The sequence below is a fragment of the Rhincodon typus genome, chromosome 11 (genome assembly GCF_021869965.1).
Source record: "Rhincodon typus isolate 14 chromosome 11, sRhiTyp1.1, whole genome shotgun sequence".
Lineage (NCBI taxonomy): Eukaryota > Metazoa > Chordata > Chondrichthyes > Orectolobiformes > Rhincodontidae > Rhincodon > Rhincodon typus.
Window position 1 is genome coordinate 31,480,185 of NC_063342.1, and position 15,625 is coordinate 31,495,809.

General features: G+C 39.4%; 1 protein-coding gene across 2 annotated transcripts in view; it reads right to left on the reverse strand.

Moving 5' to 3' along the window:
• Window positions 1–15,625, reverse strand: part of ildr2 (immunoglobulin-like domain containing receptor 2) — a 123,608-nt gene that overhangs the window by 47,572 nt on the left and 60,411 nt on the right. For both annotated transcript variants that reach the window (XM_048603251.1, XM_048603252.1), the window contains exon 4: window positions 7,060–7,179. In XM_048603251.1, the coding sequence (XP_048459208.1) occupies window positions 7,060–7,179 (120 nt within the window). The remainder of the gene's footprint in view (window positions 1–7,059; window positions 7,180–15,625) is intronic.

Here is a 15,625-nt window from a genome sequence, read left to right on the forward strand (position 1 = left end):
CTAAGCATGAGCTTTTGTCTTGTGTAGCAAACCTCTTTTTGTGGCACCTGTTATCAAATATCTTTTAGAAATCCAAATATATCACTTATGGTGGTTCCACTTTGTCCACCCTGCTTTCTGCATCTTAAAATTACTCTAATAAATTTGGTCAAACAAGATTTTCCTTTCATAAATCCATGCTGACTCTGCCTGATTGTATTCTGATTTTCTAAATATTCTGCTGCTACTTCCTTAACAGATTCTGGAATTTTACCATTGACAGACTTTAGGTTAACCAGCCTTTAGTTTCTGGTCTCCCCAGTTGTTATTACAATTTTCCAGTTCGAGTGGGACCTTTCCAGAGTCTATGCAACTTTGGAAGATTATAACTAATACATTCGTCATCCCTGCAACACTTCAAAGATCTTTGGAAACAGACAGGGATCTTGTTAGTTTATAGTCCCTTGAATTTTCCTGGTACTTTTTCTTCTATTGGTTGCTTTCAGTCCTCTCTCCATGTTGCCTCTTGATTTTCTACTATTTTTGGCTTTTTTTATGTATTCTACTGCCAAGACAGGTGCAAAATACTAATTCCTTACTGCCATTTCAGTCACTGCATTTTTCTTTGCTTCCTGTGGTTAACTTCCTATAAGGGACCAATTATTTCTTTAGTTACACTTTTTTTTATATACTTGTAGAAGCTTTTATTGATAAGTTATATATTTCTTGCTAGTTTTCTCTCATACTGTAACATTTTTAAGTCATCCTTTTCTGATATCTAAAAAGTATCACAAGCTTCTCTTCTACTTTCAAAACTTCAGAATTCATACAGAACACAAATTCCAGGTAACTAATTTCTACATTATTAAATCTTTGCAGCATTGTATGCTTTTCCTTTCAATTTTATATTGTCTTTAATTTCCTCGATTAGTAATTTCCTTGATGGTGTACCCGAAGCAGAGGTTTTTAACTTCTCAGCAAAATGTATCATTGAGTTATGAAATATTTAACTGTCTGCCACTACTTCTCTACCATCATCTCTTTTAACCCATTTTCCCAGTCTACTTTAGAAATGGTTTTTGTGTCCTTGTAATTGCTTTTAATTGCTCATTTCTAATTCTCAAACTGAATATGAAATTCCATTCTATGTTATTGTTGTCCAGAGGATTTTTTGCCATGAGGTCATCAATTAAAGATGATTATTACACAATCTGTCTCACATGTGCCAATATATTTATGTAGACATTTTTAAAAACATGGCTTCCATGACTAGCTTGCACTCTAATATGCCAGGCAATTTAATGCATCTGGGGTCAGATCCAGGGTAATTTTCCATTATGATTTTAAGGGGCGGAGACTTTGGGTAGGCAGAAGCATTAGCTTTAGCTCAGAACTTCTTTTACTTAATTTTGGGGACCATTCTAATGTTAAATGTTAATTGAACCAAAGAAGTTTTTTGGTCTTATTACAGCTGTGAAGTGACATGGGACATTTTGCTGTTTAAAGGGCTTTGTATAAATTTACATGTTATTGTTCTATTGCATCAGGGATCAAATCCAGGAAATCTTCAATGCTACCTTCAGATATGCAATAATATATTCACTTTAATTCCTCATCTTCACAAGTGGCTAATCTGCGCAGCAGTAGATTAATGATGTAATAAGTAAAAAGTGTTTCTTTTCCTGTTCATTTCTTGAAGGGTAGGAATAGCCTAGAGTGACAATAACTTTGACCTAGAAAAATTATTGTTATAATCACACCCATTTATTATAAAAAAAGTAGGACATATTATTTAGAAATAAACTTGAAATTATTCAAATAGTAACACATTTATTCTGGTTAAAATCATAATCTGAGTGTGTTTGCTATTCAAATAAGCACTTTACAAATTCTGTCAATCAAATGTTTATAAGCAACAGATTCTACTTGCTGGCTACATGAGATACAAAAGGGTCTCATCCTTTGTAGATATGTTCAAAGAAACACGTCAAAATGCTCTAACATGCAACCAAAAAAGATTCAGAGAGGCCCCTTTAATAATATGGAAATTCATCACCTGGAATTTATGTTTTCTACATTTTCTGAAGTCTAGAAGTCTATTTTCATTGTGAATTTAAATAACTGAAGAATAGTGTGGGACACTTTTTAAATGTAAAACCCACAAGCCAAGTAAATTTCTATTCATTGACATCTGCATCCAGACATGATTGGACATCCATGGTTGGCATATTACTCAATTTTTAACAGTATTTGAGAATTTATTTCTCATCTTGTGAACGATAGCTATATTTTCTGGAGATTTTCAGATCATTAATAAATTTGAATTTATTAGCTCAGAATGTATGGTTGTAGTGACAGTGAAATTGTTAGAATCACTGTCTAAACTGATAGCAACTTCTGTTGTCCTCATGTGCATAGTTAAATGAGGAATCCAGAACTTGCTGTCAATGATATCTTGCTCTTCCACAGATTGTACTGCTGTAGCTTATGCACATATAATCAGCACAGAAGCAGTGCGGTTCTCTGGCCCTAAAAATATAATTTTGGAAGTGGAATATGTAGAACATGCCTCAATTTCTAATTTCCTGTTATATATTCCATGTATTCTTACAATAAAAATAAAACAAATTATGATATTTCAGCAACCATTACTCTGTCACCCTGGCTGCATATACAAGTGACAGACAGGGCAAAATAATTCCACAACCAGATCTAAGCTCCGCAGTCTTGCCACATCTACTTGGGAACGATGGTGGACAATTTAAAAAACTCACTGGAGATGTGATTAAAAACTGGGCTAGCCATTCACCACCAGCTCTGGCTTGACCACATGAAGCACCGTGAAGCATTGTTCCTGTCTGCAAATACTGCTGACTAATCCAGGATCATCCTGGGAAGCAAATACAACTTTTTGGTTTATGTTCTTTACTATTAGTTGTCACACTGAACTGCTTTCCAAATCATTTCCATCCTCATCTCCAATAACAAATATGAGGAACTCATGGACTTCTTTGTGACCAAGATTGAGATAATTCAATTAGCAACCTCTGCCATTTCTTCCTTTTTCCACCCTTCATATATAATGTATAGACTAAGGTTTGGTGTCTGCAACTGGGGCATTGAATAATAATTTGTGCACATATAATCAGGCCATTATTGACATTGATGGGTGGTTTGATCTAGGATTAGGAATTTAACATTTGTAATGTTTCACTTTATGAATAAATCTAGAACAGAGTAAGGATGGACTTCAGGTCTGTTCCTTCACCAACTAGTTATTAGATGATTAACACATGACTGGTCTAAACATCCTCTAAAGTCCCCCATTCTCATCCTAAAATCATATCTCTAGTTTCTCTCCTATTACCCCTCATGTCCTCCTCAAACTCAACTTGTCCATTAGAGGTACTTGCTCCTGTTGATGATCAGCAATTTAGTTTGAATAGGGTCATCTTCTTCCAATGTCTCACCACATTCATCTAGTTGGGTGGGATTGCTCTCAATATTATCTATCTAATCATAGTCAAGAGTGTCTCTTCCCTTGGTTACATCATTTGAAAGCACACTGTCAATTCTCATTTTAACACTGACAACATCAAACTCTACTTCACCACCATCTCTCTTGACTCTATTATCTCTAAACTATCATACTGCTTGACCAATATTCAATACTGAATAAGTAGAAATTGCTTGCAGTTGAATCTTGGGAAGCCCAAAGTCATTGCTTTCATTTCCTGCACTAGACTTCGTTCCTTGGCCAGTGACTCCTTATATGTCCCAAGCAGCTATATGAGGTTAAACTGAATTGTTCACAACCTGGTGCATATTTGATTTGAGGAGATGCTGATCATATATCTGGTCCATCACTAAGACCACTTATTTCTACCTGTGTAACATCATCTGCCATCACCCCGACTGAGTTCACCTGGTTCTGAAATTCTTATTTTGCCTTTGGCACTTCCAGAGTTCTTCTGGCTGATCTCCCACAATCTACACTCTGTAAACTCAAACTCATCCAAAAACATGCTACCTATGTCTTAACTTCCATCAAGTCCTGTTCATCCACCACATGCTAAATGACCTACATTTGCTCCCAGTTAAATAAAGCTTCCATTCTGAAATTCTTATCCACATTTTCAAGTTATTCAAGACGCTCACCACTCACCGATGTTCCGCACCAAGTTGTGTGGTGACACAGCTGCTCCATGATTCCTCTAAAGTTCGACACAAAATAAATCGGCATGAATAGCTTTGCTGACACGTTGATTTCTCCTTCAGAATCCCCTGTCACAATCAACTTTGGAAGTCCACACACTGAAAAAGAACTCTACAGGGAATATTGCCCCTCACTATCTGTAATTTCCTCTAGGCTCAGAAATCCTCCGCGATATCTGTGCGTCTCTAATTCTGGTCTCGAGTATCCTTCATTGTGTCATCAGCTGCCAAGACTCTACATTCAAATTCTCTCTGTAAACTTCTCCAGTCTTCTACCTTCCTTTCTGCCTTTAAGATGCTCCTCAAAACTTACCTCTTTGTTCAAGTCTTTGATTATTTGACCTAATAACTCCTTAAAAAGCTCAATTTCATGTTTTGCTCTTTCACACTTATATGATGTCAAGGGATGTTTATTAAGTTAAAGTTAATACGTACACAAAATCTTGTTGCAGTGGTTTTATCTTTCTCTCATCTGTAACTCCAAATCTTTATTTCTCTCTCTTGTAAATTACTTAACAGGCAAATGATGTTCCGTGCTTTTTACTTCAAAGTTTTCTTGATAGGAGTCTTTTTTTCTATTTGATTAGCTGCTCAATCTGTTTGATGACTTCACTGATTCCAAACACCAGAGATCTCAGATGGCACAAGAATGAATTTGACTTTCTTAAAAGGGGAAATTGATGCCATAAGCTGCTAAATCCTTGCGGGCAGCTTTTTTCAATGTCCACAGAGAGAACCATCCTGTCATCACTGATTACAAATTCTGGGTTATTATATTTCTATAACACAGTCTGAGAATTTCAGTCATTAACCACCTCCAGAGGCTGAGTCAGTCTCATGTAGTACTGTTTCCCTATTTATTGCATCTATCAAATCACCTCCTGTGTGAAGATTGTATTACTTAGGTGATATTACAAATTTTAAAAACACAAATTAAAGGTTATTCCAGTAATTATACTTGCTAAATGTATTTTCTAATTATTGAACTAATCATTTTCTTTCCATTTCACAGTAATTAACAGTCACAGTAATTAATCATGTACAAATGACCAATTTGATCTTTTACAGGTGCTGAACTGGTATCAAAAAGTTCACTTGACCAGATTCATGAAACAACTTTATTCATTGTACTGCAGTCAGACAAATGTCATTTGTCAGCAAGTTCAATAACCTCTTCTTAGTGCTAAGTCAGGTGTCCAGACACTATTACATCTGAGCACCAAAAAATTGTGTTTCAATGAAGCATAAAGATGTCACACAGTGGCATGTCAATGACCTTTGAATCAAACATTTAAACTTCAGCTGTAAAGACTTTTTTCTAGTGCCCAGAATCTAATTTTTGTGGTTAACATTCTTATTATGAATGGTTTTTATAAATGATTTTACATTTAATACTTAAATATATTAGCCAGAATTATTCTTTGTACAGTTACAACATAAATGCTATAATATTCTTGTATTTGGTAATATATATGTATATAATTTATGAAAATTAATCCAGATGAGCACTTCAGAAAGTGTTCTGACAAAGAAGCTGTGTACAAAACATCAACTTGCATCCTGCTTCCAAGATTCCAATAGAGTCAGTTCACATTGACAGGCCACCTGTTGGTGAAGAGAAAAGCTAACATCTAAAATTGCTGCAGCCGGGTTCAAGCTGGAACAAGTTAAGTCGTTGAATTGAATTATACAAGGCACTCGGTTCCCTAGCCAACAACTCCCACTGATTCACTCTCAAGCAGCAGTCCCCACATCTAAAAGGCAATTGGCTGTTAATAAATGGAGTGGGAATTTTGCCTCTCAAGAACAGGAAGTCCTGTCTCAGAGTTACCAGCAGGTCTGCATTACTTTGGGACAGAAGTGCACCGTACTGATTGGGGATGGGAGATCTCTCCAGCTGCTAAACTGACAGAGCCTGATAGCAGGGGCAGGTATTTGGGATAGAGATTGGGATTGGGATTGGAATTGGAATTGGGACGAGCTGGCTTTTCATGTGTCAGTGTGATGGGAGACAACCTGGAGATGTGGTAAACCTTGAATCTGTCTTTTGATAGGCCAGGGGTCTACTAAGGAGGCTGCCACCAGGTGACCACTTGGCTGGTTAACTTCCAACCATGGTGGGATGAGGTCCATTAGTGGGAATAAATTGGACCCCAAGAGGCCTCAATTTGCCCACTGATAGACAGACTTCAGACAGGTTTTAATGAGACATTTTGCCTTTCAACTCACAGGCAAAGGAGCAATAAAAGCCAACCCAATATTCCTCGTGCTTAGGCCAAATTTGATTTAAAGAGGATATTTAATAGCATGTGAAATATTTTTTAAAAATACAGCTTAAATTGCCCCTTTCTTCTACTTTAGTCAATTAGTTCTGATTAAAGAATGAACAATGAGCAATTTGTGCACATAATTCAGGAAAGCGAATGGTGTTAAACATGTGCACTTGAACTTCATTAGTTTCAGAACCAATTCTAAAAAAATGCAATTCTGCAATAATTAAACACTAAAAAATGTGAAAAAGGTTAGTTTAAAACAGAATTTATTACGAGTGCAAACATTAAAACTTGGATCATATTGATCTTTAGTACCAGTATCTAGATCATTTTTACACACATCCCCTGTCCAAAGAACTGTTTTAAATAGTCTATACCAGTGCAGTTCTCTGGGCCATATAACATGTACTCAAATCTTCACACTAAGTGAAAGAAAGATTTGCACTTGTACAGCAGAATAAAAAAAAGTGTATGTGCATATAAACCAGTATAAAAATCCTTGAGAATTAATCCAATTAACAGTTACTATTTAGTCATGATCACTTCTGCAAGTACCTACTTAAACCATACTTGTTATTTATACTATACTCACCCAACACAAGGAGTTCCATTCTTTGTTCACTGTTACCCACAATGTCATCTGGAGTGATAACAGAGCAGTAATAAGCCCCACTATCTCCCCAGTGTAACCTTCCAATCTGGAGATCTGCATCTGTAAGAGACCTATAATTAATAGATAATTGACCTGGACAACACAAGGGGCCAAACCTCACTCTACAAACATGCAATGCTTGGTCATTAATGTCATTTTACCATGTGCATTTCTTGTTCACATCAACAAAATTCAACTTAGAAAGATTACTGCAGATACAGAAGCCAATTTTGTAATATCACAAATGGTGGCAGACAGCTGCAATCAATTGCAATTTGAAACTCCCAGCAGACTGAAAATCAGGAGCATTTTAAAGTTTCAAATATGATGTTTTGTGAAAGTGATTAAATTAACAGCAGTTCATCTGACGCAAATCAGTTACACTGTCAAACAAACAGGCTATTGTGCACAATCACGCATTCTACACTCATGGTCAGGGCACACTGCATTGTCAAAATTTATGCTCCCAATTTTTGTAGTAAGAGAATATATTTATATATGTTTGGTATTTTTTATTCATTCATGGGATAGAGGCATTGCTAGCTGGGTCAACATTTATTGCTCGTCCCTCATTGCCAATCAGAAGGTGATAATGACGTGCAACCTGTGTGTTGATGTCACAGGTATGTTATTGAACAAAGGAGAAATACGTATAACTGGACATAAAAACCAGCACAATATTAAACACAAAATTCCAACCAGTATCACTACATTCGCGAAGATGCAGATGAAATGAACAACAAACATTGGACTTCGCTGGTTAAACATCAGCAAAGAGGAGAAACTAAATCTGTACACTTATTCCAGAATGCAATTCCAGTAACATGAGGGAATTAGAAAATAAATATTTCTCCCCTCTTCCCACCATGCATGTGTGTCACTTGATTGTTTAGCTCTTGGAGTAAAATTATTATTCCAAACTAATTGAATGATGTTCTCTTTCAGACTTCACGGTGGCTCAGTGGTTAGCACTGCTGCCTCACAGTGCCAGGGATCTGGGTTTAATTTTACCCTCGGGCGACTGTCTGTGTGGAGTTTGCACATTCTTCCCATATCTGTGTGGAGTTTCCGCCAGGTGCTTCAGTTTCCTCCCACTGTCCAAAGATGTGCGAGTTAGGTGGATTGGCCATGCCTAATTACCCAGTGCTCAGGGATGTGTAACTTAGGGATGTCAGTCGTGGAGGTTTGCAGGGATGGGGTAGGGGGATGGGTCTGGGTGGGATACTCTTCCGAGGGTGAATTTGGACTTGTTGGACCAAATGGCCTGTTTCCTCACTGTAGGGATCTAATTCTAATTTGTCACTCAATCTTACTAACTAGTTTCCATCATAATCTGTTTCCACGATTTGAAACAATGAAGCAAATATGTGCTGAAGATTTACATTATATTTTACAGAAAAAATAACTTGAATTATTTATGTGTCCCCAACCTTTGCAGCCTCCCTTTCTCCCTTCACCTTAACCCCTGTGGATCTAGAGGAGAATCTCCTCATTGTTTCCTTCAGTTCAACTCATGGGGCTGACTTTTCTCTGATTGTTTGCTGTTAGGAGTGTATTTTCCAGGGAATTTTGAACACAGGTTTGCCCATCACCTTGTATATTTTGAATGTTCTACTGCATCCTCATACATTTAGCATTGCTACAAGCCTCACAGCCATATTCCATTACAGCCATTCAACCACATCAACTAAACATATTGTTCAAAACTCTCACAATAATTAGCTCAGATATTGACATTGCATGTATCATAAAGAACATCACTGGAACAGTATCTAAATGTAGTGAAACATCACTCATAAATCCCCACATGTACTCCTATGATTACAATTTTTACATGTGAGTATCTAAGGGTTCAATTTTGAAGTATAAACAAATTAGGGTCATAGATTCCTGATGCTGTTAGCAGGCTTCCAGAATCAGCAATGAACAATGATATTCTTCTTGACTTACAAGTGGATAGTGTTGAATCCAAGTTAGAAAATAGTCTCCAAATTGATCTCATTCATTTTGGTCATTGCCAAGAAGAGCAGTTTCTGGAAGCTATGTCTGATGATGTCCAGCTTCAGCAACTCAAGAAGATCATCATCAGCGAGTGGCCGGACCACATCCAAGTGCTCCACGTGCAAACATATTCTTCCTAGTCATTTAGAGACAAACTAGGTCTCTCTACAAATGTTATTTTCAAAGGCAAAATGTAACAATTCCATACACTATAGGAAGGATGTTATTAAATTGGAGAAGGTTCAGAAAAGTTTTACAAGAATGTTGCTGGGACTGGAGGGTTTGCGTTATAAGGATAGGTTAGATAGACTGGGACTTTTATTACTGGAGCTTCGGAGTTTGAAGGGTGACCTTATAGAGGTTTATAAATTCATGAGGGACATAGATAAGGTGAATAGCAGAGGTCTTTTCCCTAGGGTGGGGGAGTTCAAAACTAGGGGCCATATTTTTAAGGTTAGAGGGGAAAAATTTAAAAGGGACCTGAGGGGCATCCTTTTCACACAGAGGGTGATTTGTAAGTGGAATGAATTGCCAGAGGAAGTGATAGATGCAGGTGCAGTTACAACATTTAAAAGACATTTGGATTGGTACATGAATAAGAAAGGTTTAGAAGGATATGGGACAAATGCAGTGAGACTAGTTCAGTCTAGGAAATTTGGTTGCATGGACTAGTTGGACCAATGGGTCTGTTTCTGTGCTGTATAATTCTATGGCAGGAGTTACTGAATGCATCCCATTTTCCAACTAATGTTCATTTCTGAATACTGATGACAGTGATGATTCATCTGGAAAGTGCAGCTACAGCTAAGTCCATGGCACCATGAGTATCTCAGCTGTACAGGAGGGTAACAAGGGAAACTTGAAGAGCAATAGTATAAGGTGATTCAATTGTTAAGGAAGTAGATAGCCCTTTTAGCTCTAGATGTGAATCCAGAAAAATATGTTGCCTCCCAAGTGCCAGGGTCAAGGTTGTCACTGAGCAGCTGTAGAGTGCCCTGAGCGGGGAGGAGGAACAGCCATCAGTCGTTGTCTACTTGGAACCAATGACAGTGAGAAAGAAAGATGTGGTCTTGCAGTCAGACCTTTGGGAGCTAGGTAGAAATTTGGCAAGTAGAATACTAAATTATTAATTTCTGGCTTTCTTCTTGTAGGATGTGCAAGTTTTTTTTATTCATTAATGGGATGAGGGCATCACTGGCTAGGCAGCATTTATTGCCCCATCCCACCTGGGCAGTTAAGAGTCAACCCCATTGCTTGGGCCTAGAATCACGTGTAGGCCAGACCAGGTAAGAATGGCAGTTTCACTCCCTTAAGGGCATTAGTGAACCAGGTGAGTTTTTCCCAACAATTGACAATGGATTCACAGTCCTCATTATATTCTTAATTCCAGATATTTTATTGAATTCAAATTCCACCATCTGCCACAGCGGGGTTTGAACCTGGGTCCCCAAAGTATTATCTGGATCTCTGGATTAACAATCCAGCGCTAATACCACTAGGCCATTGTCTCCCCTAAGCATTTAAATAGGAGGATAAAGCAGATGATTACATGGCTTGAAAACCGGTGCAGAGGAAGGGTTTTAGATTCTTGGGACCCGCTTTGGAGAGAGATGGGACCTGTACAGGCCAAATAGTTTGCACCTAAATAGAGCTGCAATTGAGTTACATGTAGGCATTTTGCTAGTGCTGTTGGGCAGGGTTTAAACTAACTTGACAGGGATGTGCAAACAAGAAATAACAATCAGACAGGAACAGCAAGATGCATAGGATATTGAGAGATATGGATGGCACTAGAGTAGAGAATAGTAAGTTACTGATTGGGGCCAAAGTAAGGGAGAAAGTAATAATGTCTACATCAGCGTTACATGCATGTATGTGAATGCACTGAGTGTGGTAAATGAGATTGGTGAATTATAAGCTTAGAAAGCCATGTGCAAGTACAACGTTGTGGCCAATAACTGGTAAGGTAGGAACATGTACACAGAATTGGTTGAGTTAATAAGCAGCAAACAAACAGAATAGCAGTAAATCACTATATTCCCATATTAAAATCTTGGTGGGTGCCACTGACCAGAAGCACACTGTGAGCCATATGAAACAAATACTGTGATGACAATACAGGCGTGTAGTACACCTCCTGACTCCCCTTGCCTATCTGCTGTCAATAAGTCACAAAAACAAGGGTATACAATCCACTTGGGTGTGCGCAGATCCCACCACTCAACACAACTGACCATTAGCACCCCATCCACCACTTGCACATTGGCATCATGTACCAACTACAATTGTGCTCCACATCAACTCACCAACTGGCAAGCACAAACTCTGCCATTGAGGGCAAGGCAGCAGTAGAGGAACACCATCACCTGCACATAACCTTTCAAGATGCACCATTTTAAGCTCCTCTACTGGAAGCCTGTCTCCTTCCTCCTCTTTCTGGTCCTTTATGGAAAGAATCTGATTGAAGGGGCAGTATGGGTGAGAGGGAGCAGAAATGGAAATCTATAGGGTCCAGGGTGTACTAGCTAGATGGATAGAGAACTGGCTGGGCAACAGGAGACAGAGTGTTGTAGTGGAAGGGAGTTTCTCAAAATGGAGAACTGTGATCAGTGGTGTTCCACAGGGATCCGTGTTGGGACCACTGTTGTTGGTGATACACATAAATGAACTGGAGGAAGGAATAGATGGTCTGATTAGCAAGTTTGCAGATGACACCAAGATTGGTGGAGTAGCAGATAGTGAAGGGGACTGTCGAAGAATGCAGCAGAATATAGATAGATTGGAGAGTTGGGCGGAGAAATGGCAGATGGAGTTCAATCCAGGCAAATGCGAGGTGGTGTATTTTGGAAGATCCAATTCAAGAGCGAACTATACGGTAAATGGAAAAGCCCTGGGGAAAATTGATACGTAGAGAGATCTGGATGTTCAGGTCCATTGTACCCTGAAGGTGGCAACGCAGGTCGATAGAGTGGTCAAGGTGGCATATGGCATGTTTTCATTCATCGGAAGGGATATTGAGCACAAGAGTTGGCAGGTCATGTTACAGTTGTATAGGACTTTGGTTCAACCACATTTGGAATACTGCGTACAGTTCTGGTCGCCACATTACCAAAAAGATGTGGATGCTTTGGAGAGGGTGCAGAGGAAGTTCACCAGGATGTTGCCTGGTATGGAGGGCGCTAGCTATGAAGAGAGGTTGAGTAGGATTATTTACATTAGAAAGACAGAGGTTGAGGGGGTAACTGATTGAGGTCTACAAAATCATGAGAGGTATAGACAGGGTGGATAGCAAGAAGCTTTTACCCCCAGAGTGGGGGATTCAATTACTAGGGGTCACGATTTCAAGGTGAGAGGGGAAAAGTTTAAGGGAGATATGCACGGAAAGTTCTTTACGCAGAGGGTGGTGGGTGCCTGGAACGCGTTGCCAGCGGAGGTGGTAGAGGCGGGCATGATAGCATCATTTAAGATGTATCTAGACAGATACATGAATGGGCAGGGAGCAGAGGGATACAGATCCTTGGAAATTAGGCGACAGGTTTAGACAGAGGATCTGGATCGGCGCAGGCTTGGAGGGCCAAAGGGCCTGTTCCTGTGCTGTAATTTTCTTTGTTCTTATCTCCATTCTTTCATTAAAACTGGATGACTGTCCTGCTGGCACTTGAAGTAGTCCAATATTGCACGGACTGCCATCAGTTCAACAAATTAGTTTATCATCACTTTCCTAAAGACATCAGAAATGACTAAGAAATCAGAATGTGATTGCACCACAAAAATCTGAGGTTGGCCAAGCCTGACAAGGAAGCAGAGTGACTAAGCAAGGGCAATGAGTATGCACACATTGCAGCCTTTTCCATGACTGATCATTGGGACAGCAGCGTTGTCTGCAATAGCTGATGTGGGAATAAGTCCAAGTTTGGAATTTCAGGTACAGTCATGGAACAGCTTTGGGAACAGATATTACTCTGCCCTTACTACTGTTGGAGACGCCCTTATTTTTGATTCTTCACATCAACCTCCCCTAACAGGTCAAATGATTGGTGACAGGATGGATGAAACTGCCTCGGCAGTTGCAATACTGGCCATTAAAACCATCCCAGCAACTCCAAACACAAGTATGCTCCCTCTTACCCATACTGCCCCTTCAATCAGATTCTTTCCAATAAAGGAGCAGAGAGAGAGGGAGGAGGGGGAAGACAGGCTTCAAGTAGAGGAGCTGGAATGGCAGGATCTGTGATGGAAGGAGACATCTGTCATACTTAAAATATTTTCACCCAGCTGCTCAAATGTTTCATACGTAATTTACTAATAAAACACTTCTTGTTGGATGGGGGTCAACAACGAGGGAACAACTCAAAATACATTTAAAAGTCTCAATGACAAACAAAAACCCTGTGAAATCCCAAGAATTGCCCATTAGTGTTGCTGCTGGGGGTGACACTCACTCCATAAACAAATGAAAGATGTTGGAAATAGCGATAGAAGAGGCAATGGGGTAATTACAAGTTAAGGAGTCACAACAATGTTTAAAAACAAAGAGAACTGCCTGTCCAATAAACTGAGTCAACTCACGCAGAGCTGACGGGGAAGCTGGGAGTTGGTGCAAATTAAGTGTGGGTAGTGATTTGGATCAGTACAAGTTTGAGGTGCTGCAGGTGAGAAACCAGCCAGGAGATTGTGGACAAATAACCAAACAAACAGATTATAAAGATGTTCATTAGGGTTTCAGCAGAGCGAGGAGACAGGTGATGCTGAATTAGTGTAAACCAAATTTAAAGGATGGCACAGGGGCTCAGTGATTAGCACTGCTGCCTCACAGTGACAGGGGCCAGGATTCGACTCCACCCTCAGCCAACTGTGGATTTTGCACAGTCTCCCCCTGTCCGTGCGAGTTTCCTCCTGGTGGTCCAGTTTCCTCTCTCAGTCCAAAGATGTCCAGGGTAGGTGTATTGGCCATGCTAAATTGCCCATAGTGTCCAGGAATGTTTAGGTTAGTTGGGTTAGACATGGGGAAGTGCAGAAGTAGGGGAATGAGTCAGGGTGGGATGCTCTTCAGGTGGCAGTGTGGACTTGTTGGGCCAAATGGCCTGTTTCTACACTTAGGGAGTTCTATGCAATAGATATTTTTGGGGTGGAAGAAGGTTTGTAATGGAATCCCCCAGGGGACAGTATAGGGACACATACTTTTCCTGATTTATATTAATGACACAATTTGAAAGTTTGCAGCTGATGTAAAACTTGGTAGCATTGTGAACTGTGAGGAAGGTAGTGTAGAATTTCATTAGGACATTGACAATTTGGTGGCAGATGCAGTTCAATGCATAGAAAAGTGAAGTGAAGAACATGGAGGAGACAATATCAAATAAAGGGCACAATTCTAAAGCAGGAGCAGTGGGAATTGAATGCATATGTGTGTAAGTCATTGAAGGTTGTAGTACAGGGTGAGAGAGAGTGGTTAAGTAAAGAACACAATATCCTTGGTTTATTAAAAGGGATACATTGTAAGAGAGAAGGAGCTTATGTCAAACTTGGGTAGGATGCTAGTTTGGCCTCAACTAGAGTACTACATCCAGTTTTGGGCACTATACTTTAGGAAGGATGTGTAAACATTTGAGAGAGTGCAGAAGAGATTCATGAGAAGGTTTCTGAAATGAGGCACTTCAGTTATGAAGAGAGATTGGAGATGTTAGGACTGTTTACATTAGAGAAAAGAAAGCTGAGAGGAGGTTTGATTGAGGAATTCAAAATCATGATGGTTCTGGACAGAGCAGATAGGGGTTCCTCTCATGAAAGGATCAAGGCCAAGAAGGCATAGACTTATGGTAACTGATAAAGAAGCAAAAGTCACATAAGGAACTATTTTTTTCATGCAGCGAGTAGATAAGGTCCAAAATGCATTATCTGAAAGTGTAAGACAACTGCACTGCCTTCATTAACCCTCTGTGCTATCTCTTCAAAATCTTTAGTAAGTTGGTTACACAAGATTTTCCAATAAGAAGTCCATGCTGACTTCCTTTAACTCTGCAGTTGTCCATATGATTGTTAATTTTGTCCCATGTTAGTGTTTCTAGATGTTTCCCCACCACCAAAGTTAAGCTGACAGATCTGTAGGTTCAACTGGAACGTTAAAAAGGGCTCTAGGCTGTTACCTGAAAATAAAAAGAAATGCAGCTTTAGAAGGCCAAAGTGGGGAAATAGCACCAAGTGACAAATTGCCTATGTTCACAGGGTAACTACATTTTGAGAGAATGGAATCCCTTCCTGTTCCCATATAGGTCAGAGATGACACTTGCAAATTCATGTGTCTACAAAGATACCATGTACCACGGAGAAGCCTGTAAAACTTTATGTTTCCTGCATCTGCTTCTTGTTGACAAAAGGAAATAAAATGAAATTCACTTTCTTATTTGAATAGAGAACTCAGTGACGTTCCTGATGTGAAAATCGATTACAAACTTTTAACGTGCTAGAAACATCTCTAACTCCAGCCTGGAAGGATCCTCATGCA